We start from the raw sequence: 23563 nt of genomic DNA on the forward strand, positions 1-23563 counted from the left end.
TGATTAATTCGTTAAAAAAAAAAAAATAATAACGATGAAAAGGAACGCACGATTGATTCGAATAATCAACGTACGTACGTACGTAAGTTTCAGTCGTTGTTCGTTTTGAAACATTCGACGAGGGCTCGACCATCTGCGTCTTTTGCAACGATTTAGCGTAGTTTGTGGTCAAACTTTATTTGTCCTTTCGCCCTTCTCTTTTTTCTTACCAGCCTTTTTTTTTTCTTTTTTTTTGTCGTCGTCTGGTCGATAATAATAATTTGTATTTAATTGTAATTGTGTGTAACTTCCTTTTCTATTATATTTTGTTTTCCAAAACAACGTAACCCTTTCTTTTTTTTTTTAAATATTGCAACGTTTGTCCATCACGATCTAGGATAACAGAAGACTAATAGATATTTCGGAATAAATAGATAGCCAAATGGTATATAGAGACATACCATAACAGGCAAGTTCTATCAAGTTACGGTGATACGAATCCGCTATCCGTCTTTGAGGGTAATCGTTCGATACCGCGCATGCATTGTGGCCTTCGACGATAAACTCGCTTCACTACAACAGCGGATTAACCTATCGGCGATCTAGTGCGTAGATGCCGCGATACTTGGATCCGAATTCTGTCGGCTCACGAATGGACGGAATGCGCGGAATGCTATTGAAGTCAATCGAGATACGGACCACTCGAGTTTCTTAATTATCCTACTCTGCGAGCTTAATTATACAAACATCTTCCTATCTCACTCTACCTCTCTCTCTCTCTCTCTCTCTCTCTCTCTCTCTCTCTTCTATCAATACAACAACCTGACGATGATACTTCGTTTTGGTAATCAGTGAGAGAGATTAATTAATTCGAGTTTAAATATGCAACGTTACAAAGCGTTTTAAAATCAACGACGTATAACCAAATATTACAAAAGACCCATTTAAAGATAATGACAATTAGAGAATGATACGATTGAAATAATTATTAAGGAAAGAATACAAATCGATCAATTCGATGATTGTTATTTAAGGACAACAGCATCAACAATTTCGAGCACTTGGTTTGGGTCAAAGACCATTCTTGGATGCACCAAACTCGTTCACCTCCCACCTACGAGAACTGGAGTCCTACAGGAGGAATAAGCATCACCATCATCACAGCAGTCACTTACACGGACAGCAGACTGGCAGCAACGTCACCGCGAATTCGGTTAGCGGTGCCTGCTCCAACCCCAACAACACCGACCCAACCGCATCGCCCGCTTCCAGTACACACCTCGGAGCTACCGGAGGAGGTTCCTCTAGTACTGCTCATCAGGATTGCTACAAGCATAGTCCTCAACACGGTGGTAAGTCCTCTTCCTTCGTCCTATCGATTTACTAACGATCACCCTGCAATCCTATCCTTCCTTATCTGTTTTCTCGACACGTGCCGTGCCGAGGAATGGCACGTATCATCGGATACTTATCTACCCTAACAGGTATAATCATCTTCGTACAATTTGCAAATCGTTCGATGCAAAACTTCCTCCATTTAAATTTAAACACAAGTTGAACTTATACATTTTGAAATCAATTTCTCTCCTTATCATAGTGTAAACAGGGGGGGATCCCAAATTTTATGCGAATATTAACACGTACGAACAATCATAGGATTGATTCGTTATACAAAAAAAAAACAAATAAAAAGAACAAATTTGTTATCCAAAATTTGTTCAGTAAAATCTCGAGTATAGTGTTAGATTTCAATTAAATTCCTGATAGAGATACAATCCGCTGTGCGACTTTCGATCCTTGTTATCCTATCTGAACGACTTCAGTGTGTAATGAGAAAGTAATCGTTAAACGATTTTAGAAACTCGTCGTACCTTAACCCTTTAGAAAAGTGTAAAGCAATAATAAAGAAAAACAATTGTAAGCTTTCGAAGGAAGAAAAAGCGACGGACGTTTGTTCATGATGAATGTTTCAACGGTATATCATAATCTTTCTATCTCTCTCGGTCTCCCTTCTTCTCGGCAAGCATCCTCGTGGCTCGTGAAACTACTACGCACTAAACCCACCCACCACCAGCACCACCAGCCCTCTCGCCAAAGTGGGGGAATGTCCGTTGTTGAAAGGAAGAGGTAAAGAGAGAGAGAGAGAGACAGAAAAAGAAAGAAAGAGAGAGAGTGAGAGAGGGGGAGGAGGTAATGAGGGGCTGGAAGGAGGGAAAGGGGTCCGCCGTTTCGCGAGGTAATAGTTTCATACCTCGTTCCGGCTCTGCACCCTCTAATTCAACGTAATAACGACATTCAACCTGCCGTTTCCATCTCTCTCCCCTCCCCCGTCTCTCTCTCTCTCTCTTCTCTCTCTTCTACCCTCTTTTCGATCTCTCCAGCCAACTCGAATTCACCATTGTATCTCTCTAGCACGAGACAAAAGTGTCCTTTCCATGGATTGACTTGATCGTTGATTATCTTTCTCTCACATTCTCTCTTTCTCTTACTCCTGTAAAAACATCAGTTAATATAAATATGCCATACTGCATAACGATGTGTTTTATAATCGATGATCGAGATGATATTCTTATCGTTGATTTTTTCTTCATTAAAAAAAATTCATTTATTTTCTTAAATATCCGAGAACGCGTACGTGACGACGACTTGTGTAAAGTCGCTCATTTGCTAAGAATTTTTATCGAAAACATACATGGTAATCAGAATAGTAGCAAAACGATTCCGCGAAAAAAAAAGAAAGGAAGAAAGGAAGGAAGGAAGGAAGAAAGGAAACGACGAGTCACAAACGCTAAAGACCTCCAACGAAGAAGTTTTGTACTCTTTTTATTTCCTCGTTTCTCCGAAAGTATTACATTATTGTTATCTTAATTACACGCGGATACTGGTCATTGTTTTATTCGTTTCGGTGAAGAAGAAGAAGAAGAAAAAGGAAAAAAGTAAGAAAAAAAGAGATATTTATCTAGTCGACGTGAAAAAATTCGCGGATTAAAGAAAGAACCATTGGTGATGGTGGTGGTGGTGGTGGTGGACAGCTCGATATCACGAGTTCATAATAATTTCGGATGCAAAAAGGCAGCTGGATGGATCGGTGGGCTAGTTGGCTGCTAGCTAGCTATAGCTATAGCTAGCTAGCTAGCTCAGGCACTTTATTTTCTACGTTGGTGCTCGTCTCGGATCAGCGGTCTCGACCTGATCAAAGTTAAGTAGACGCGCTTCTGCTGGCGAGACCTCTTTGAAGCTACGTTGCGGTTTCTCTTTGCCCTAATCTCCTCCTCCGCATCTTTCTCCCTCTCTTCCTTTCTCACTCTCACACTCTATGTCTGTTTCTCTCTCTCTCTCTTTCTCTCTCGCTCGCTAACTCAATCTCTTGTTCTTTCTTCGTCGATCAGCACCTTCCCGGGCGAACAACTTGACTTCACCCACGTTACCTTCCTAGGTCGCGTTGTCGTCTTCTTCGTCGTCGTCGTCGGCCATCACCACCGTTTCTAATTAGCTCGTTTATACAAACTAACGCGTTTTGGCCTTGTTCCAACCGCCCCAAAAGAATAAATAATACATTGTAGAAAGATTGTAGATGATCCGAATGAGAATACCTACATTTCGTGGCTACTTCGACGGGTTTCATCATTTCAAATCCTTCATTCATCTTATCATCTTTTTTCTTTTATTCATTTTTTTTTTCTCGATTTTGTACACCTTTGAACGACGAGTAGCTGCTGTTGAATCGTCGAAGCACGTACTCCTCGAGGAGCGTAGTGCAAAATGATCGAGCAAGCAAGCAAGCAAGCAAGCAAGCAAGCAAGCGTCGGTGGATCCAATTTTCTTTCTCTTATTCCCTTCTTCTTTCTCTTCGAAACTGACAGAGAGAGAAAGATAAAGAAAGAAAGAAAGAAAGAAAGAGAAAGAGAGTGGTCTCAGCACGTTCATCTTTCGTTACCCTACCGATTCGAACAAGCATTCGAGAGAAAGAGAGAGAGAGAGAAAATGGTTGGTACATGATCGGACTCCTCACGTACGACTCACGCGCACATCTGCGTAATACCAGGGATCGATCGGTCGATCGAGAAACGATCGAGTGCTCGATCCGTGTTGTTTTTGCCCTTCGCTCCTCGCAACCATCTTCTCCTTTTGTCTTGTGCTCGCTTCGTTTGCGATACCAGACATCGTACTGAATCGAAGCCTCTTCTTCTTCTTCTTCTTCTTCTACTACTTCTTCTTCTTCTCTTTACCTGATTGCTAGCAACCATCGGGAGAAGAACCCTTTGCAATCTCATCGATAGACATCGTTCCTTTGAAAAGTCTTCATCCAAAAACATCCGGATAAATCAGTTGAAATTCTATATCTCTCGCGGGTATATATATATAATTCTGATTATTTTACTAAATAAGAAGAATCGAAGAAAGAGACATCGTCGTCATCGTCATCGTCTTCTTCTTAGTAGTCGTCTTAGTAAATTGTTGAAAGAGTTGGCGGAGGAGACCTCGAACGGAAGGTCCTCGGGTGATGAAAAAAGAGGAAGCAAGCATTATTCCTGTCTCTTATAATATAACCGTGTCCGTTTCTCTCTTCTCTCGAGTTTCATCTCCAGTCGTGATCGGGGTAATGAGGCTTTGCCAGTAGCAGCGGCCTCACAGCCTGAGGTGGTGAGATACGGAGAGAGTGGAGGAAGATAAAAGATGAAGAAAGAAAGAAAGAAAGAAGGAGAGAGAGAGAGAACTCCTATGGTAGTTTGTACTACCGAAGAAGAGACGGAAAATGGAAGGTGTACAGTGAAAGAAAGAGAGAGAAAGAGAAAGGGGGAGAGAGAAAGAGAGAGAGGGTAACGCGAAAAGAGAGAAGCCGCGTTGGGTACCAGTGGTAGGGGTAAGGACGCTGATTATGGGGTGTCAAACAATCACACTGATTGTATATTCTGTTCCGACTCCTTCTGTCTACCTTTGCGTCTACGTCCGTATAACAGAACCACTCTTGTTTCCCTTCTCTCTTTCTCTTTCTTTCTCTTACCTTCGTTCACCTTTCATCTAAGTATATGCGTGTGTGTAAGTGTCTGTAAATGTGTGTTTGTATGTGTGTGTAGAAAAGAATTTAGAAGGAGAGATGTATTTTGTTGCCAGTTTAAAAAAGAAAATACGAAAACAGGAAGAAGATGAACGAAAGAAAAAGGAACAAACACCTTTCTTTCTCTGTCTTTCACTCTTGTAAAGATAATCGATAATAATGTTTTTTTGGAAATACACTTTTTAAATTTGCAATAATTTTTATTACTCTTGTTAAACACACAAAGCTTGCACAACTATTATTACTTTTATTCAAACTTATTAACTCGCTTTTTTTATTATTATTCTTTCTTTCGGTATTATTCTTTTGAATCTTTTTTACACGATTTTAATCAATCTTACTTTCGTTTTGACGTTTCGTGTTAATTAAAGAAAACCTAGAATCAAAATTGAATCCTTGTATCTAATTTTCCAAATATTTCATACTTTTCTCAATTACTTATTTATCTATTTTCATTCATTTGTACAATAAACACAAGACAATACTTATTTATTCGGATAAATGTCGTTTCTCAAATATGATGATGCGATTTTCTCATAGGAAAGTGAACGCTATGGGAATACGTATATATACTCGACTATTCAATCCGGTAAGAAAAGAGAGAGTGAGTGAAAGAGAGAGAAAACAAAGAAAGATCTTACAACTCTTTACCTGTTTACCAAGGAAGAACGGAAAGGAAGAAAATCGTTGAAGGGGTTGAAGGGGGGAGGTAAAAAGAGAAATAGAAAGAAAGATAGTAGCAGTGTGGAGGACCGATTTAGCGATTCCCACGTGCCTCCTCAGTAGCCATAACCAGGAATGCGGCTAGCTAGCTAGCTAGCTTGCTTCAACTTCAGCTTTCCTTCAACAAACATTTTTTCTACCTACTGATTGTCCCGCGCACAGAATCCTCTCGCTGAAGGATCATCCTCATCCTTGAAACGTTACGCCGATGCGCGTGCACGGGCCGGGCCGGGCCCTTAATGGAAACCAAGTGCACGCTTGTACAGGATTATTACTTCTTCCTGCAACACAACGTGGTTTTAGACTTTCCCAATGAGCGAGTGAGAAAGAACGAAAGACGATCTCTTTTCGTGAAGGAGGCAAGAGAAAACTTCAAGTCTTATTCTTAACTCTTTCAATTTCTATATTGCTTCCTTGTTAAACGATCTCTCCCTCTCTCTCTCTCTCTCTCTCTCTCTCTCTCTCTCTCTCTCTCTCTCTCTATTTCTCTATTTCTTTCTCTATCTTTCTCTCTTGATTGTTTCGAACATATCCGGATGATCGAAGAAATTCCAAGTAACGGCAAGTAGGAGTAACGGGTGGTTAAGGGTTGCCTTTCTTAAAGGGTGCCAAGTTGCTAGGCAATTAGGAAAGTGTCACACACACTCCTATCACGAGTCACCCTCGTGACGCAACAACAAACCCCTATCATGTTTTATCGCGAGCTTATTAACGTGTATACTTTCAAATATCTGCGATATTATCGAATGCCAAGATATAATAATTAGTCATCCCTCATCGTCCGTCAACTTTTCTTTTAAAAGAAACAACTAAAGGAAGGAAACATAGAACTAGAAATATTATTAATCCCCTGAAGATAAAATGTTTCATTCGATTTGTGTTTCTAGATAAAACTGTAGTTTTTAGAACCACCACTACTAGTTTTACACGCGAAAATATTCATTCTCTCGCGATTCGTACGACTCTTAGCTCTGAGAATCGAGAGAAAAAAAACAAAAAATAAAAAGAAAAAGAAGAAGGAGGAGAAGAAGGTGGTGGAGGAGGAGGATAAGAAAAAGGAAAAAAATAACGGAAGTTCAGTACCTACGGGCCGTCGCAAACGAGTCTTCGATGCCTGCTAAAATGACGAACGCGACCGCAGAACTTAATTAAACTCGTAAATCCGCCGGCACCATCGTCGTAGACAGCCACGAGCGTTGTCGTTGCTGCTTCTCCTACTGTACTTTATTTAGCATGCCGTGTAACATGTTTTAACTTATATACATGCGTATGAATCTATCAACGTGTGTGTGTGTGTGCGTTTGTATATAAAATATACCGTGCACGGACCAATCGAAACGCTTCGTGCGAGTAATAACTTACCCTCCTTTCTTCTTCTGCCATATCTACCAGGACACTTTTTCTTATTCTTATTCTTCTTATTTGCTTCGTGAAAGATCATCCTGTAGATCATTTTTTGACAATATATTCGTCGGAACACGAAGATGAAAATTGTAGTGATTTTTTTAATTGAACGCGTTTCCCTGCCTTCTTATTCTTATTCTTATTCTTATTCTTCTTCTTCTTCATCAATGGAATTTCCGAAATCCTCAAGTCCTCCCCCTTCGAGTCTGCCTTTATCCGTCTAACTTTATCAGGCCTCCGGTTTATCGCGTATCCTGGTGGGTACAACATCCTTCGTGTCCGTCCAATCAAGCCCGCACTTGGTGGACGGCTTAAGGAAACCCGTGGCGACCGCTTAAACTCAGACCGCGATAATAAACAGGGCCTCCAATTCTCCTCTCCCGCTCTTCTCCAACGTTTATTCCTTATTTCTGTATATAACACACGTTTACCGCAGGATCCCCTGCGAAAGACTTGTCCGCCGGATAAACGGAAGCGTTCTTCCCTCATTTTTATTATTATTATTATTATTATCGTCATCATCATCATCATCATCATTGATTTCTGTCGTATTTTCAATCGAACAGTTTAAATCGCGTCCCTCGACGAATTCATCTCGTTTTCATCAACTCTCATCTTTCTTTATATTCTTTTTTGTGTTTATTTTCTAATTCCTTTTTTTTTTTTTTAAGATTTATCGAAATATAAAATTGCACGCTCGTGAGAGAAACCGATCAGGAAAGAGGAAAATTTGTCATCATTTTAATCGTGCTAAACGATAAGAACAGTCGTTTCCTAGGATTAAATTTTCCTCGTTGCGTTTCTACTTTTGCCAAAGTAAAAAAAGTCCCGTAGTATTTCATTTGTTTTGTTCTTTTTTTCTTTTTCTTCTATCTATCTATCTATCTATTTATCTCGTTGTCGTCTCGTCTCGAGGATTCGACTACTACGAGCTATGGCACTCTCGTACTCTAGAATTTTATATCTCTCAATGAGGATGAGTTACATCCAAAGCGTTAACCTCTTCCTCCTCCTCCTACTCATCCTCCTCCTACCTTCGATCGAATCCGAACCCTTCGCTCGGACGCATTCACGATTTTCCCACGGCCATTTCGAAGGGTTCCAAGCCATTGGGTTTCGTTCGGATTCTGTTACTTCGAACGTACGGACTTCTTTGACCGATACTCGATTATCTAATATTTTATTTCCGCTTTGTGACAACGTTGCGTTAAGTAATCCGAATTAGAGATCGATTATTAATATATATTTTTTTTTCCTTATTTTTCTTTTTCTCTTCTCGCGTTTTTAGCGATTAACCCTTTGAGTGTTGAATAACTTTTAGCTGAAATGTTTTATTAGAATGGTATAGTTTATTTTTAGTGCGAATGTTTACCCCTTGATTGATATTATTGATCCCAGATCTAATAAGAAATTATATTTAATAATTAATGTGTTTTTTTTTGTATTTCTTATATATAATTTTCCAAATAATAATCTATACGCAAAACAACATTACATTATTTTACGTTGATATCGACAAACACGTATATGCATCGATAGACCACTCTGGTAATATTTATCAAACGCATATATGCGTCCATAGCAGTCAAAGGTTTAAACGTCGCGTAGTTTGGTAATTTATTGGCGTTGATATTATTATAAATGATAATTATTTATCGAATATTATTAAATGTATTTATGAGAAACAAAATTAAATTCTGATCTACTCTCTTGTGATAATAATAATAATTTTTTTCGCGAACAAATCTTTATTAGAAATTTCTGTTTTGCGTGCACAACAAAATTTATCAATTATTCTTTTTTTTTTGTATATTACGATAAATTATTTTGTAATACAAAAGAGATTCGATAATATAAAGACATAAATATTTAAGAATAATAAACAATGATCGTTTTAACATCGATCGATTATTCGGAAACGATTTATGTTAATCGAAGAAGGATGATGATCTTTCCTGCGAATCGATCAAGGTTTCCTCGAAAAAACGATCGAAAATTATAGAATCGAATCGAACGAGTGAAGCGGAAAAAAAGATTCCTACGTCTAACTTACCGAGAGGACATTAAAAATATTTGTTTAAACGACACGAAAAAAAAAACAAGAAAAGAAAAAAAATTATTAAAATTCCTCTCGCGAAAAATAAAATTCTTTTTATTATTTTTATTTTCTCACATAACACGCGCGAAAGAGACGAAGTTCGTCAGGGAAAGAATAAAAAAAAATGATAATACGAATGAAACGATTATTTAAGAAAATTTCTATAAGAAAACTCATTCGAATGTTAGATCGTTTTCTCCGTAATATCTTCTAATATCTTAACTAGAAGATGAAGATATATTGCGCATGTGTATAATATAAGTAAGAAGTAGTCTCTTAACGGAATCTCGTTCGTCGTCAGGTGCAACGCGTCTTACGCGAAAATTGTCCGTGGTCAAGATGAGAAAATATTCATAAGGAAAGGATAAACAGTAAATATATTATATATGAATGCATATAGAAATAGGGTGGAGGAGGGAGGGGGGGGGGAACTAAATAGAAAAATAGAATAAAATAAGTATCGTACAACTCCTGGTACTATCAAACTTTTTGTTTTACAATAATACATTGAGAATATCAAAACTTAAGATTACTTTAGTTCAAAATGATTATTATAGAATTTGTCAAATATTAACATTTGTGCCGATAATTAAAACAACAAACTAACACACAATGAGTTATAGAAATAAATTAATTTTATAATTACTACACACACACAATAATTTATATATAATAAAATATATATCATAAAATGAATTTTTTGACATGCATCCGCTGTCACAAACTCTCACGCAAATAGGGAAGAATATTTCCATAGTCGTAATATTATATTTCCTAGAAATATGTCGGAATCGTTGAAAATATTTGTACATAAAATATAGAAACGATAATTAAAATAAATAATAAAATATTACGAAAGATGTGTAATAGAAAGTTTCGAACTAATGAATGATTCAACAACAAAAATAGAAGAGTACAAAATCTTTCTTTTCTTTTTTTTCTTTTTTATAATAAGACTGATTACAAATAAATATATAATTTGTTAAATCGTTAATTCGCTTATCTCCTAACGACAGTTAAAATATCTTCGTGACGAGTTAACTCGTTTTTCCTGGTTAACAGGTTAACAGAACGGAGAGGTTCTCGCGTCTCATTACCGATTCCTACGGTTACTTCTTTTCCGTTATTTCTTATAAACCCAACCGTAAATGACGTTGGGTCTCTTTGGGATTTAAAGGTCCAGCCACGATAACTCGTAATCGTCGACGTTCGCGGAAACGGTTGCTCGGTTATGCGACGAATTACCATACTATTTCTTAACGAGCCAAGACTTTTCAAGAATTCCCCTTAGTTCGAATCAAAAATTCTAAGCAATGCCTTCTATTACTACTGCAGTTCCCCCTTCACCTCCTCCTTCACCTCCTGTACCCCCACGGTCCCCTTCTTCTTTCGAGTGAAACGACTATCGAGAACCCTACGATTATGCAAAAACTTTCATTCTCTAACATAGAGAAAGAGAGAGAGAGAGAGAGAAGAGTCATTTACATGAGCATTACGCAGCACAGATGTTACCCATATAATTTCTCTCGCGATCATTTTCACGAATAATAATGAATGGTATGCTTAAAAGAGAGAATTCTGCCTGGTTGGTTAGATGGATGGATGGATGGATGGATCGACGGAGGATGGTTGGAGATGGGCTGGGCGGCTTTGACTAGTAGCGTGACACGCGATGTGACTTTTGGAAAGAAACAAAAATCAAAGACATAAATTATTTCTATCGACGTTTTTTAAACGTGGGAATTTTTTTTTGTTTTTTTTTGTTTTTTGTTTTTATTAGCAATGCGTTAAAGTTATAATTATCTCGACGTTTGATTAAAAATTTACAAATATATATATATATATTATATTGTTAAATTAAAATAAACATGAATAAAAAAGAGAATAATATAACAACGAGATTCGTGTAATTTAGAAAAATAATTCAATTTTTATTGATTGTGCCAAATTAATTATAATTATTTGTAAAATGAATAAAAAAATCAAATGATCATTCGAAACTAATCTTTTTCGCCACCTGATCCTATCGAAAAAGATCGGACAGATGAGATTTCTTTGGTGAGGGAAGAATAGGTGAGAGGGAGGGAGGACGTGCAGGAAATTCCAGAAACGCCAGCGTCGTCATTCGACCTCGGCGATCATCCGTGACCCCTCCTCGGTATATAACTCAAGCAAGCAAGCATAATCTCTCATCTAAGGGATCAGAAGATTTTTGGCTCGGTAGAATTTAAGGAGCACCACTGAAACGTCCAACGGAAGTACCGAGCACGATGGACGAATTAGGATCGGGAGGAAGCTCTCTTTCGGTCTTTTTTCGTACACCAAATGCCTGTACTCGTAAGATCGTGCCAGGTACATCGACTCGATCGTGTCGATCCAAAAAAAAATATAGGGAAACAAAAAGAGAAAGATATAGAGAGAGAAAGAGAGAGAAAGAGAGATTATGGGATGAAGAGAGCAAAGAGAAAAGAGAATACAAGAGAATAAGAATAAGAATAAGAATAAGAATAAGAAGAGAGGAAGAATAATAAGAAGAAGATAGAAAGTAAAAAGAAAGAGAGAAACGAGTGGGATGATGAGGAGGTGGAGGAGCCAGTTACGTGATCCACGCTCGAGAGAGCACGAATCTTTTTCTCTTTCTTTCTATCTTTCTTTATTTCTTTCTTTCTCTCTCTCTCTTTCTTTCTCTATGGACGTTAAGATCATCTCATTTTACCTGCTGATGATTTTGGTCACCCATTATCGTCGCATGTTTCTTTTTGACCTACGACATTATCACCACTTTTAGAGAGACTACTTTTCTTTTCCTTATTAAAGGAATTAGCAGAAATCGTAGACAGGTAAAAATTGTTAATTTCATTTGATTTGATTTGTTTCGTTTCTTTCTTTCTTTCTTTCTTCTGTTCCCTTCCCTTGTTTTTTTTTTTCTATTTTTATTCCACGGACAAAAATCTAACTAACTATTTATCGTTGAACGTTTATAATCGTGAGAAAATGTTATGTTAGAAACTAAGTTGCGATAGAATTGTACGTAATAGGTAAACTGTTAAAGAGAATCGATATTTCTCAGTGTTTTACCACTATGCTGTTAGACTTTGAACGAAATCGAAAAAGAAATCAACGCGCGTGCACTCTCGTGTGCGTATGCGTGTATGTGTAAGATAAAAAAAAGTAGGCTCGGTGTTCTCTTACGGAAAAAAGAAAAAAAAAGAAGAAGAAGAAGAAGTTAAATTACAACAAAACAAGGAATTCTCTTCTTCGTCGATAAACAATAACGGAATCGATCTGAAGTTCGAGACGATTCTCGAAGTGAGTAAATTCGTTCCCAGCGAGAAACCCGTTCGTTCTCATTTTTTTTACCCCCCTTCCCCCCCCCCCCCACTCACCGACTCTTTTTTTCTTTCATACATCCATCGATCCTGTTAATTGATCGATCGCTTATTCGACGAATCCGTTCGGAGCGTGATCAATTGATTAACCGATTTACATCGTTTTCGTTGCAATAATATCTTGCCAAATGGTTTTCTCGGTAGCTCGTTGTAAAATTCGTTTCTTTAGTTGTTTCGTCGAAAAAGTATTTCACTGTAAAGAAATCAAAAAGCAAGAGATTTTGACGAGATTCTTCTTTCCCCCACTTCTTCTCTTTCTCTGTCTCTCTCTTTCGCTGTGCACCCCAATTATCCATTCCATCAAAGAACATTGCAAGGCAATCTCTCGCACGGTATAGCGAGCATCAACAAAGTACAAATTTGTGAAAGGGTTGTATAAGACAAACGTGAAACGTGAAATTTCATTCATTTCAGTACAAAAATCCTTGAAAAAAATTTCAAGATGCGGATATATTTTTAATCCCATTCGTATATTTATCTTGTTTTATATAAAGAAAAAAAAATTTTCAACCAAGTTACGAAACTCGTTGGAAAAAATTCTAAATAGAAAATTGAAAAAACAATAGTCACGTGTCCGAATTGTGTTTCGCGAAAGAAACCGAACGGTAGATGATGATCGAGAATTTAGAACGTACATACTACTACTATTACTACTACTACTACTACTACTACTACTACCGTCACGCGAAGAAAGAAGAAGAAGGAGGAGGCCTTCTTCTCGTGTTTCCGGACACGCCAGGAGGCCCAGTCCATTCATGCTCGGCAACTCTTCTTCTTCATTCACCCTTAAAATCGTTCCAAGTGCGGGAGAGAGGGGAAGGGGGAAAGGAAGGGTAGTCTTGAGAATGGGAAAGATTTCTTTCGGGACCGTTAAAAGATTACGATGGTAAACGCGCGCTCATGGTAAATGGAGTACGAAAAGATCGAGTAGGAAAGAATGAGAAAAGAAAGAGAGAGAGAGTGAGAGAGAGTGAGTGAGTAAAAAAAAAAGGGGGAAAGAGATAAGAAGAACGAAAAAAAATACAAGTCGATCTCTTAGTTCGTTCGTTCGGTGCCTAAATTCGAAGCAAAGAGAGAGGAGATGCATTGTTCGAGCCTCCAAGCAAAATTACCTTCAAGAGAGAGAGAAAGAGAGAGAGGGGGAGAGATTCGTGCGTGCGAAACACAACGCCCTGTGGCGAAGGTTGCGCTAAACAGATTTCCTTCCCTTACAAATTCAGTGAGGTCTGTTCGTTGAATGGGTCCAACAAATGGATTTGCCTGTTCCAAAAGTTAAGAGAGTGTATGAGAGAGAGAGAGAGAGAGAGAGAGAGAGAGAGAGAGAAAAGGAGACACTTTGCGAAGAAAGCTTAAAGGGAGGATACGCGAGGTTGTAAACAGGATGACCGAAATTACTTTTCGGCAATGGTCATTGAAACCGTCATCAAGAACCAAAAAGCATTGTGAGTTGGCAACTTGACGAACCACCGCCGTTCGATCGTATTATTTCTTTTTCTTATTCTCATTTTTCCTTCTTCTTCTTCTTATACTTATTCTTATTCTTCATCATCATCATCATCATCTTCAAGAGGAGACTCTTTGAGTTGGCGATTCTGCGGTATTCGTACGCAGGAAGAGGACGTTCGAGTTGGTAGTACATCTACACTTCTCTTGTGGTGAAATAAAAATCATTCGATGCACGGAATCGTTGCAACGGATTATGGGAAACTCAAGGATACTTTTTTAGGAACTTTTATAATCGATTTTTATTTTCGTTAATTAATTGAAAATTTAATTGTATACCTACGTATCCGTATCCGTAGAATGCAACAACAAAAGTCAGAGCAAAAGTCAGAGCAAAAGCTAAAGCAAGAGCAACAACGATACAGCAAACGCCGCTTCCATTCTCCCTCTCTTTCCCCGCATCCTTCGTCGAATCCCGTCGTCCCTGCGACGAAGAAATACTATCCTCGAGACAGGATACTCGGTATAAGAAGAAATCGTTGATGGTAAGCGATACGCAAGGAGGCAAGAGTTTCCTGAGCTCGCTCGTATGCTCGCATAAGACTTCTCTCTCTCTCTCTTTCTCTTTCTCTCTTCTTTTGCGACCGTTGAATATGCAGGTTTACGCTACTCTCTCTCTCTCTCTCTCTCTCTCTCTCTCTCTCTCTCTTTTTCTTACTCTTTTTCATTTTATCTCTCTTTATTTCTGTTTCTCTCTCTCTCTCTCTCTCTCTTTCTCTCTCTTTTTCTCTTCGTCTCTCGTCGTACGCGCGAGTGTTGAGCAAGTATATCGAGACGACGCAATATCGACTTACCTTACACGACCGAGCGAGCATCAATCTCGGTGGGAAACGAAGCCCTATGCTTTCGTACTCTTCGTTGTCAATATCTCTTTTTCTCTCTCTCTCTCTCTCTCTCTCTCTCTCTCTCTCTCTCTCTCTCTCTCTCTCTCTGTCAGATTCTGAATTCCGTCACAAACTTCTCCCTCTCTTTCTCTATCTCTCTCTCTTTCTATCGGAGACAAGATTTCTCTTACACTTTTTTCAAGAATCCATCTTCTTCTTATCGAGCAAAAAGCCAACATCTACGTTGAACGTAGTACACGATAGTAAGTTGTTTATTTCTCAAGAATTGTCTACTTTAAATCTTCCTTCTCTTCTTTCATATATATGCATAGATATCATATTGGAAATATTATCTCTCTCTCTCTCTCTATTTCTGTCTGATTTCTCTTCTCAATAAGATCGTCGGAAGATGATCTACGAACGATCTCAAGTGTCGGTAGCACGAAGAAGATGATGAGCTCGATCGAACCCACCGGACGATGCTGTTGAAACAAGAAAGATGGAAAGAGTAGAGACCTGGGGGAGGAGGAGGAGATGGTGAAGGAAGAGGTAGGGAGAAAGAGGGAGGGTGTTAGGTGGGAGAGAAACCGAGAAACGACGAAATGACGGCGGTCGATGGACGGTTCGTTAAGTAGATGGCTGGTCGGGGGACTAAGCACCAAAACCACCTCACTGTGGTTTCACACCCGCAGAGCAAGAGAGAACAAGAGATAAAAAGAGAGAGAGTGAGAGAGAGAGCAAGAGAGCAAGAGAGTAAACGAGAGAGACAGTAGGAAAGAGAGAACAAGAGAGTGAAGTAGTAAACAACTCGGAGTTCCTTTGGTCAGGACTCGTGCGTTCCTTCTGGTCAGGATCAACGACGAGAACCTTTACACCTTCTTTCTACGCTAAAGAATCCGTTGAGAATCGATCGTCTTGCGCCGATGCCCATTGCCGTGACCAAGACTTCCACCTGGTTAGCGGATCTACGGGCCTTTCTTTCTTTCTTTCTTCCTTTCCTTCCTTCTTTCCTTCCTGACTTACCAACTTACTTACTTACTTACTTACTTACTTATTTATTTCGATCTGCTTCAATCGAAAAGAACTGAGAGATCATTCGAGACATCGAGTACTATTTCCTTTCAATTATCTTCTAGCTAAGTTTTGTCGTTTGTTCGACACAAGATGAAAAATATTGTGGTTCGCCGTTTGAAAGAGTATAAAAACATTTTTATGTGATATTTTGTGTTTAGTGAAATATAGATTACTTTTTAACGAAATTGATTTATTTTGCTCGTCGATATTGTTTCTTTTTTTTTTTATTTTATTCTATATATACGCAATCGATTAATTTTATTTTTTTTTATTTCGTCTTCTATTTCTATTATTAAGTCGTCAAGTATGAAATTCGTGATGCAACGTATTGTCAATTTTATATTGTTTTCTTTTTTTTGTTACGTGTATTTTATATATATATACTACGATCATATTTAGTTTCAATATAATTGTTACGCAGCACAATTTTGATATGATATACAAAAGATATCACCGATTAAATACGAAATTCGTAACCCTTATCTTTTTTATTATTAACATATATATTACAATACAAAAAAATATAATAATAATCGGCATTGTCCAACGACAAAAGAAAGTGTTTGTAGTTTTATTAATATAGATTAGAAAAATCGAAGACTTTTTAACTGACCATCAGCAGTTCGACAACAGATGGTCGTCCCGAACTGGCGCACGCTGGTGTGTGGCTTTGTTTTGTTACCGTTGTTCCGGTAATTGCGGCAAATACACGGCCATTTTCGGTAATCACCCGCACGCCCCCTACCCTGCCCTATCCACGGCGGTCCCCTTTGAGAATTCCGAAACGACCTCGACCTTCCGCCGGTAGGCGTAACGACAGTTTCATCCTCGGTGGACCCACGCTGGCTACGACCTCGACTTTTAACTTAACCGTCCTATGTCAAAACTATATCTTCTAATATTTCTTTTTAATCATTTTCTTTTTCTTCCCTTTCATTTCTACTCTCATCGGTTATGTTCTTCTTTTTTTTCTTCTTCTCTTCTTTTCTTTTAAATCTTCCTACTCGCTTTTTAAAAACAAATTATATTTCGAGAATTAGAACGAGAAATTCACATTCGAATCGATAAACATTTTTTTTTAAACGTTATTCACATTCATTCATTCATTCATTATTAATGTTTTCGGATGAATCTTTAAATTATCGATTCGTCGAATAATAAACAAAACTTATCTATTATTCTTTTTCTTTACGATGTAACGTCAATAAAATATAAAAAAAAAAAAGAAAGATCTCTACCGATGATGGATCGTCTACTCTGATCGCGTGCGTCTCATCACTTAATATTCGCATTCGCGAGCATGCCATTAGCTGACCATAATTATCACCTCGCGCTCGTACGAGTTACCATCCGATGTAGACAAGTTTAACGTTTGAAAAGTATTTAACTGTCTTGTCTTAGACTGGCATAAAGTGTCAACGATTTATGTGTCTTCTTATTCGAGAGAAAATATATATATAATAATAATTTAAGATTAATATTTTCTTTTTTTTTTTTACAAAAATTACGAACTGCTGTTAACGTTTTCTTTTTTTTCTCTCTTGCCATTTTAAACGAATTGAAAAGGCGTTAATTAAATAAGATTTAATTGTTAAAATATAAAAATGCGATGATACACAAAATTGTTTAAAATGTTAATAAAACAACGATAGTTATCAAAATCCTGACGCGAATGTAATAACAAAATAATTCCCTAATGGAATTCTTTGTCGTATCTTGTAAATTTGTAAAGAAGTATTACGGAAAAAAATCGATAACGATTTAAAAAATAAAATTCAACGAGATGTGCTAGGTTTTATTCTCTTTTTTTTTTTTTCAAAATTGGAACAAAAATTCAATGCAAGTTTTGAAATTTCGAAAGAAAAAATTACGAAGAAAGGAGAATTCTGAGAAATGATTGGATAAAACAAACGACTCGCCCTTGAAAGTTAAGTTTTGTCATCGACTTCGGTTATAACCCGACGAGAATCGTCAATGCTCGGACTTTCCGTCGACGGCTACGTTTCTCGCCAGTCAACAACGATTTCCTTCGTCACGTATATGTCTTCTTTCTTATTCTTTATCCTTCTCTTTTTTCTTTTTCTTTTTCTTATACATACATACACACACATATATATACACATACACAAGTTAAATTCACGGAGATTCCAACAGCAAACGTGTTTTACGTTTCTGAGATTATGAATGATAAAAAGTATTATCGTGTACTTTTTTTTTTTCTCACAACGATGATGACGACGACGACGACGATGATGATCGAGTCTAACAAGAAGAGTATGAATAATTTCATTTTAAAAAAAAACATATGCCCTCATTTCGATGCATCGAATAAATTAAAATTCTTCAAACGCACGTTTTATAATCTACTTTCAATTTTATTAGAATTTTCACATTGTTTCAGTATATTTGCAATATATTATGTGTGCGTGTGTGTATCTATTATAATAATGATTCGTCAGTTCGGATTTAAAGAGAGAATTAATAAAGACGAAATTTCACTTTGCTGACTCATACAATTCCATGTTTCGATGTTGGTTTCTGTGAACTATACCCACGTTTTCTCTCTCACTATCATCCTATCTCTTTTCTTTTTTTGTCCTTTCTCCGGTGCTTGGAAATTCATTCATCGTACGACGTCGGACTGGCTAATCATGAAAAGTCGCAGTTGACTTTATAAAACTTTAAATCTACCGAGAATTTAACGTGATAAATAATAAACTCGTTCGGCATTGAAATTTCGTTGAATATTATATTATTTTGAATTCACCATAAGAATCATCTCGTTTCTATCAAACGATACTATAATACAAATGGAGTAATCAATTTATATTTAATTAATGATTTTTTATTTTTTTTATACTAAGCAAAAATAATTCCACGTATCGTCGGTCGACGACAGTTTATCGGCAGTGAACGTAAACGTTTGTCGGTAAAAAAAACCACTGTAATCTGTTAAAAATAGACAATATAAATTAATGACAACTTTGTTTTCTCGTTAGACGAACGTGTTTAAATCAGGAACGTTTAAAGCGAATTTATGAACATCGATTTCCGACTAACGATTTCAAACTTCCGTCGCGTTTCGACCAATGACTCATGCCAATTAATACATTGGTCTTACTCACTCGAAATCCCGTTACCGACACTCGGATTCTGAACAACGGCGGATGCTGAATTTTAATGAACTATTTGCTAATATCGATATTTGTATATTCAGTAGTTTTGGTTTTCCGTTCGTCTACAAAATTCGTAACTTTCGATTTCTTTCCAATTTCAATCAGGATTACTATTAAAATTAAACACATGTATCGTTCAAATTGGATATTTTATTTTGATTGTAGACACAAGTACGAGCACCACTGAATGGTCTTATCCATCGACAGCTCCTTCTTATCCAGCTCCACCAGTAAGTAGCGGTGGATCGTATTCTCCAATTCCAGGTGGTGCATTCTCTTATCCCGGTGAATCCTTATCTCATCATCCAACAACGGAACCTGTACCATTACCAACCGGTAAGTCGATCGATGTTCAAGATCGTTCAATTTTCAAGCAAGAAAAATCTTTCCTCATTTTATCATACATTAGCGCGTAATTATTTCGATTCAAGGATTATTAAAACCAATATGATTCACGAGACGCGTTCCAGGAAAAAAACGTTCATTCTTTATTTTTTCTTTTTTCTTTTTTTAATGACACAATCGAATAATATAATTTAACTTGTAATGTAGTAAACATAAACAAACGATAATAATTTTCCATTTTAATTCGACAATTAAAAATGTGGTTATCAAATCATTGCACTTGAATCACCTGTTCTTTTAGTTTTACCACCGGAGAGTCAACAGGACACCTACACTCCAAACTGCGTTTCCATGTATCCCGGTCACGGAACTTCGTCGACGTCGTTACCTCTGATACCTGGAAAGCCTAGTGACCCTGATATCTTCGCAGGTGGTGGAACAGGAAGCGCAAGTCCAGGATATCATTACGGTTCCTGGACACCTGGACCAGCTACGCCGGTACCGGTTGCCTCGCACAACTACAATCCTAATTATCAAGGCTATTACAATAATCCAAGTCAAAATTACATAAGTCCGGCCCCTATGGTTCTTTATCCGCAGCTTTACAGTACGGTCAATCAGAATCAAATTCATTTGCATCTACACGGTGATCTTAGCGATGAACAAGTAACCATTGCTGGTGGTAATTTGACCATCAGTAGTAATCGTCTTGAGATTGGTGTTCTCGGTGAAGAAAACGAACAAAGGAACGACGTTTGGAGACCTTATTAATTCAAAAGCATAATTTTAAAAGAGAAAAAGAAAGAAAAAAAAACAAGGATTTAACGAGATGTTTCATTGTAGGACCAATTTGTTTCGTACTATGTTGAAAATGTCATAGTGAAATATGTTCGGTGAAAGTGTGTGAGAATATGAACGATGAAAGAAAGTGTGTATTTAGGATATTTTCTATTACCGACAATTCTTTCTAATAATCAACGTATTGCGTTTGTGGGAAAGGGAGGGGGTGGGAGGTAATTGGTCATAAATTTGTTTTAAGGAAAGGCTGTTAATCGATACGATTGCTATAAATACGTACGAAAATTTTCGTTGTTTCTTGTATAGTGCGAGAGTTCTCGCGAAAGAAAGAAAAAAAGGAAATAATAAAAATACTTATAAACTATCGTAAGTCAATCTTGAGAATCTGATGTTGATTGAAAAAAGACTGAATATTCATGATGTCAGATTTCAAGTATTATCAAAGCTATTAACACGCTATCTTATTCGATATTATTCGAAAAAGGGATAGGAAGAATGTGAGTTCGTTGGAAGAATAAAAATACGAAAAAATAAACAAGATAATAAATAAATAAATAAGAAAAAAAAAAAAAAAGAAAAATGGTAAGGCTTCTGGTAGAGTATACGTATGAACGTTGGTCAACGATATCGCCGTTCGTTCTACAATCGTAAAAAAAATAAGAAAAAATATAAAAACGAAAGAACAGTCAGTGTTATGATGTACTTATCGAAAGAAAGAAAGAAAGGAGGAGATGATGATGATTAGTCAGATAATGTAACACACGTTGTAAATATACAAATATTTTCCATGAAATAATAAACACGTACCTGGATAGTTATCCTTACGTTTCCCCCACACCCTTCTAACTATAATACATCGTAAACAAATTTGTACGTAGTTTGATCATTTTTTGAATTAAAAAAAAAAATACACAAATTAAACGAAAGAAGAAGAAGAAGACCAGAAGTGTCAAAAACGTTTAGGATACAATTCGATATTACAAAACATATTAAATAATAGCCAGTGCGAAAGTAAATGGGGCGGGAAAAGTGGGGGAGGGGGAAATGCAAAAAAGAAAAAAAAATAGAAAAATAAGCGAGATGGATCGTTAAAAACGGAGCTGAAGGCAAGCAATCTCGAGTTTAATCTCGAAGAAGAAAGCTTCTCTTCACTTCTACTGGCTGCCGCCGTCATTCCTCCCCTCTTAACCACCCCCTTCCACTTGGTGAACTGAGTTCACACTTTGGAGTGATTTCTACGTTCTCCCACTTTTCTTCCGTGATGTTTACAGCCCCGTACACTGCGTCCTGCGAATAGGACGCGAGGAATAAAACCATGGAATAAGCCGAGGCGGCCGTCGCTCATAAGCTTCTCTCTTTACGAGGATGACTCGACTCGTCTTCAACCGCAGACGACGACGATGACGACGATGACGACGACGACAACGACGACGACGACGAAGAGAATCGTCTCCCTTTCCCCCGGGTTCTTCTTCTCTTCTTCTTCTTCTGTGTGTATGTGTGTGTGTCCGTTAAGAGAAACCGAACTGAAATACGTTTCGTCTACGCAGGAAATGGTCGACATCTCTTCGCACTCTTCCGACCATAAATACTGACACAAATTTTTACCTTCTTACTATTTTTTTAGTTTTTTTTTTCTTTTCTTTTCTTTTCTTACCGACAGTTCTAATACTTAGGATAGATTTCTGTTTTTTTGTTTTTGTTTTTTTTTTTAATTGTAACTCTTTGTAAAAGAGTATTTCTCATTTTATTTCCAATAGAAGAGAGTCATTTTTCTGCTCTGCATGGGGTGAGGGGTGTTTATATTTGTTTTTAAAAAAGGGATTAAAATTATTCTCATTTTACTTATACTTATTTAACGTGTTATATTCTAGATTTTGGGAATATTAATACTATACTTATTATTATTGTGATAAAACTTACTTTATATAGATGTTGTATTATATATTCAGTATATTAATTATATATTTTATTAGATATGAGACATTTTAAAACACGGTCCTGGTTGTTTGTTACAGGAAAAAAGAAAGCCGGCATGAATCGAGACAAAAATTAATAATATTCTCAATTTATTAACCCTATTAATTTTCAATATGACATGACACCGCTTGATAAGATAGTTTTTCAAAAATATTTGAATTACTTACAAATATTGAGAGATAATCCATGATCGTTAAAAATTATTTTAAACGAATAGAAACACTAAAATGGGATCAATTAAACGTCGATTAATTTTCTCATCATTTTTTTGTTGTTTTTTATTTCTTCTTCTTGCGTACATGTCACGGTTGTTGTTATTTGCTTTTTCTAATAATTAACGTACTCTCTCTCTCTTACAATTTTGATTATAATTTAATTTTACTTTAGAATACTATTGCACAACCACGGACAAAGTCGGATACGTGTGTGTATGTGTGTTTGTTGTGTGTGTCGCGTTTTTTGTGTGATATTTTCTTACGTATAATGATTAAGTCAATTTTCATCTTCTCTTACCGTTAATTGTCTTTTTTGTTTTTTTTTTCTTTTCCCCCCCTCCCCCCATGCATATATATATACACACACATACATACACAAATATATTTATATATTGATAATAATTTGTATATAAATATACATATGTATGTATAATTGATTGGGATACATTGAAAATACGGGAGGATAATACATAGGCACGTTTTATTATCAATTATCGTCATATTATCGAAACTTTTTTTTTTTCAGCTCCATTCTTTTCGTTTTAAACGATCTAACGATCAACAAACATTTATAACATGTACCGTACATTTTCACATTTATAGTGAGTAGTTTCTTTTGCTTTGTTTTTTATTTTTTTATTTTAAATACGAATAGCAAATCGTCGTTTGGTAATCGTCCGTAATTTCTCCTTCCCAAGAAACCAACCCACTTCTAAAAATCTTTAATTTACAAGCAACGCGTGTGATATATCGATAAAAGGGGATAATATACGTAGAAAAATAATAATTAATTCTTCATTCCCAAAAACGTACGAGTTTTATTTTTTAAACGTAATAATTTGTTAAAAAAAAACGGACCAAACATTACCAAACGTCGATACTTTCTTTTCTTTTTTATTTCATCTCATTTCATCTCATTTTCCCGTCCATTTTTAGCATTTTAGACTATTTACAATAAAACATTATATATATATATATATAACGCTGGATTGAAAT

General features: G+C 36.7%; 1 protein-coding gene across 1 annotated transcript in view; it reads left to right on the plus strand.

The window, feature by feature from the left end:
- LOC106785258 (protein lozenge-like) overlaps window positions 1-20930 on the plus strand; it is a 31938-nt gene extending 11008 nt beyond the window's left edge. Inside the window, exons 4-6 of the mRNA XM_014745558.1 lie at window positions 1014-1331; window positions 19395-19565; window positions 19876-20930. Of these exons, the coding sequence (XP_014601044.1) occupies window positions 1014-1331; window positions 19395-19565; window positions 19876-20345 (959 nt within the window). The 3' untranslated portion in view covers window positions 20346-20930. The remainder of the gene's footprint in view (window positions 1-1013; window positions 1332-19394; window positions 19566-19875) is intronic.
- Window positions 20931-23563: the final 2633 nt, after the last annotated feature.

Source organism: Polistes canadensis, unplaced genomic scaffold (genome assembly GCF_001313835.1).
Source record: "Polistes canadensis isolate GaletaPanama2010 unplaced genomic scaffold, ASM131383v1 scaffold_47, whole genome shotgun sequence".
Classification (NCBI taxonomy): Eukaryota; Metazoa; Arthropoda; class Insecta; order Hymenoptera; family Vespidae; genus Polistes; species Polistes canadensis.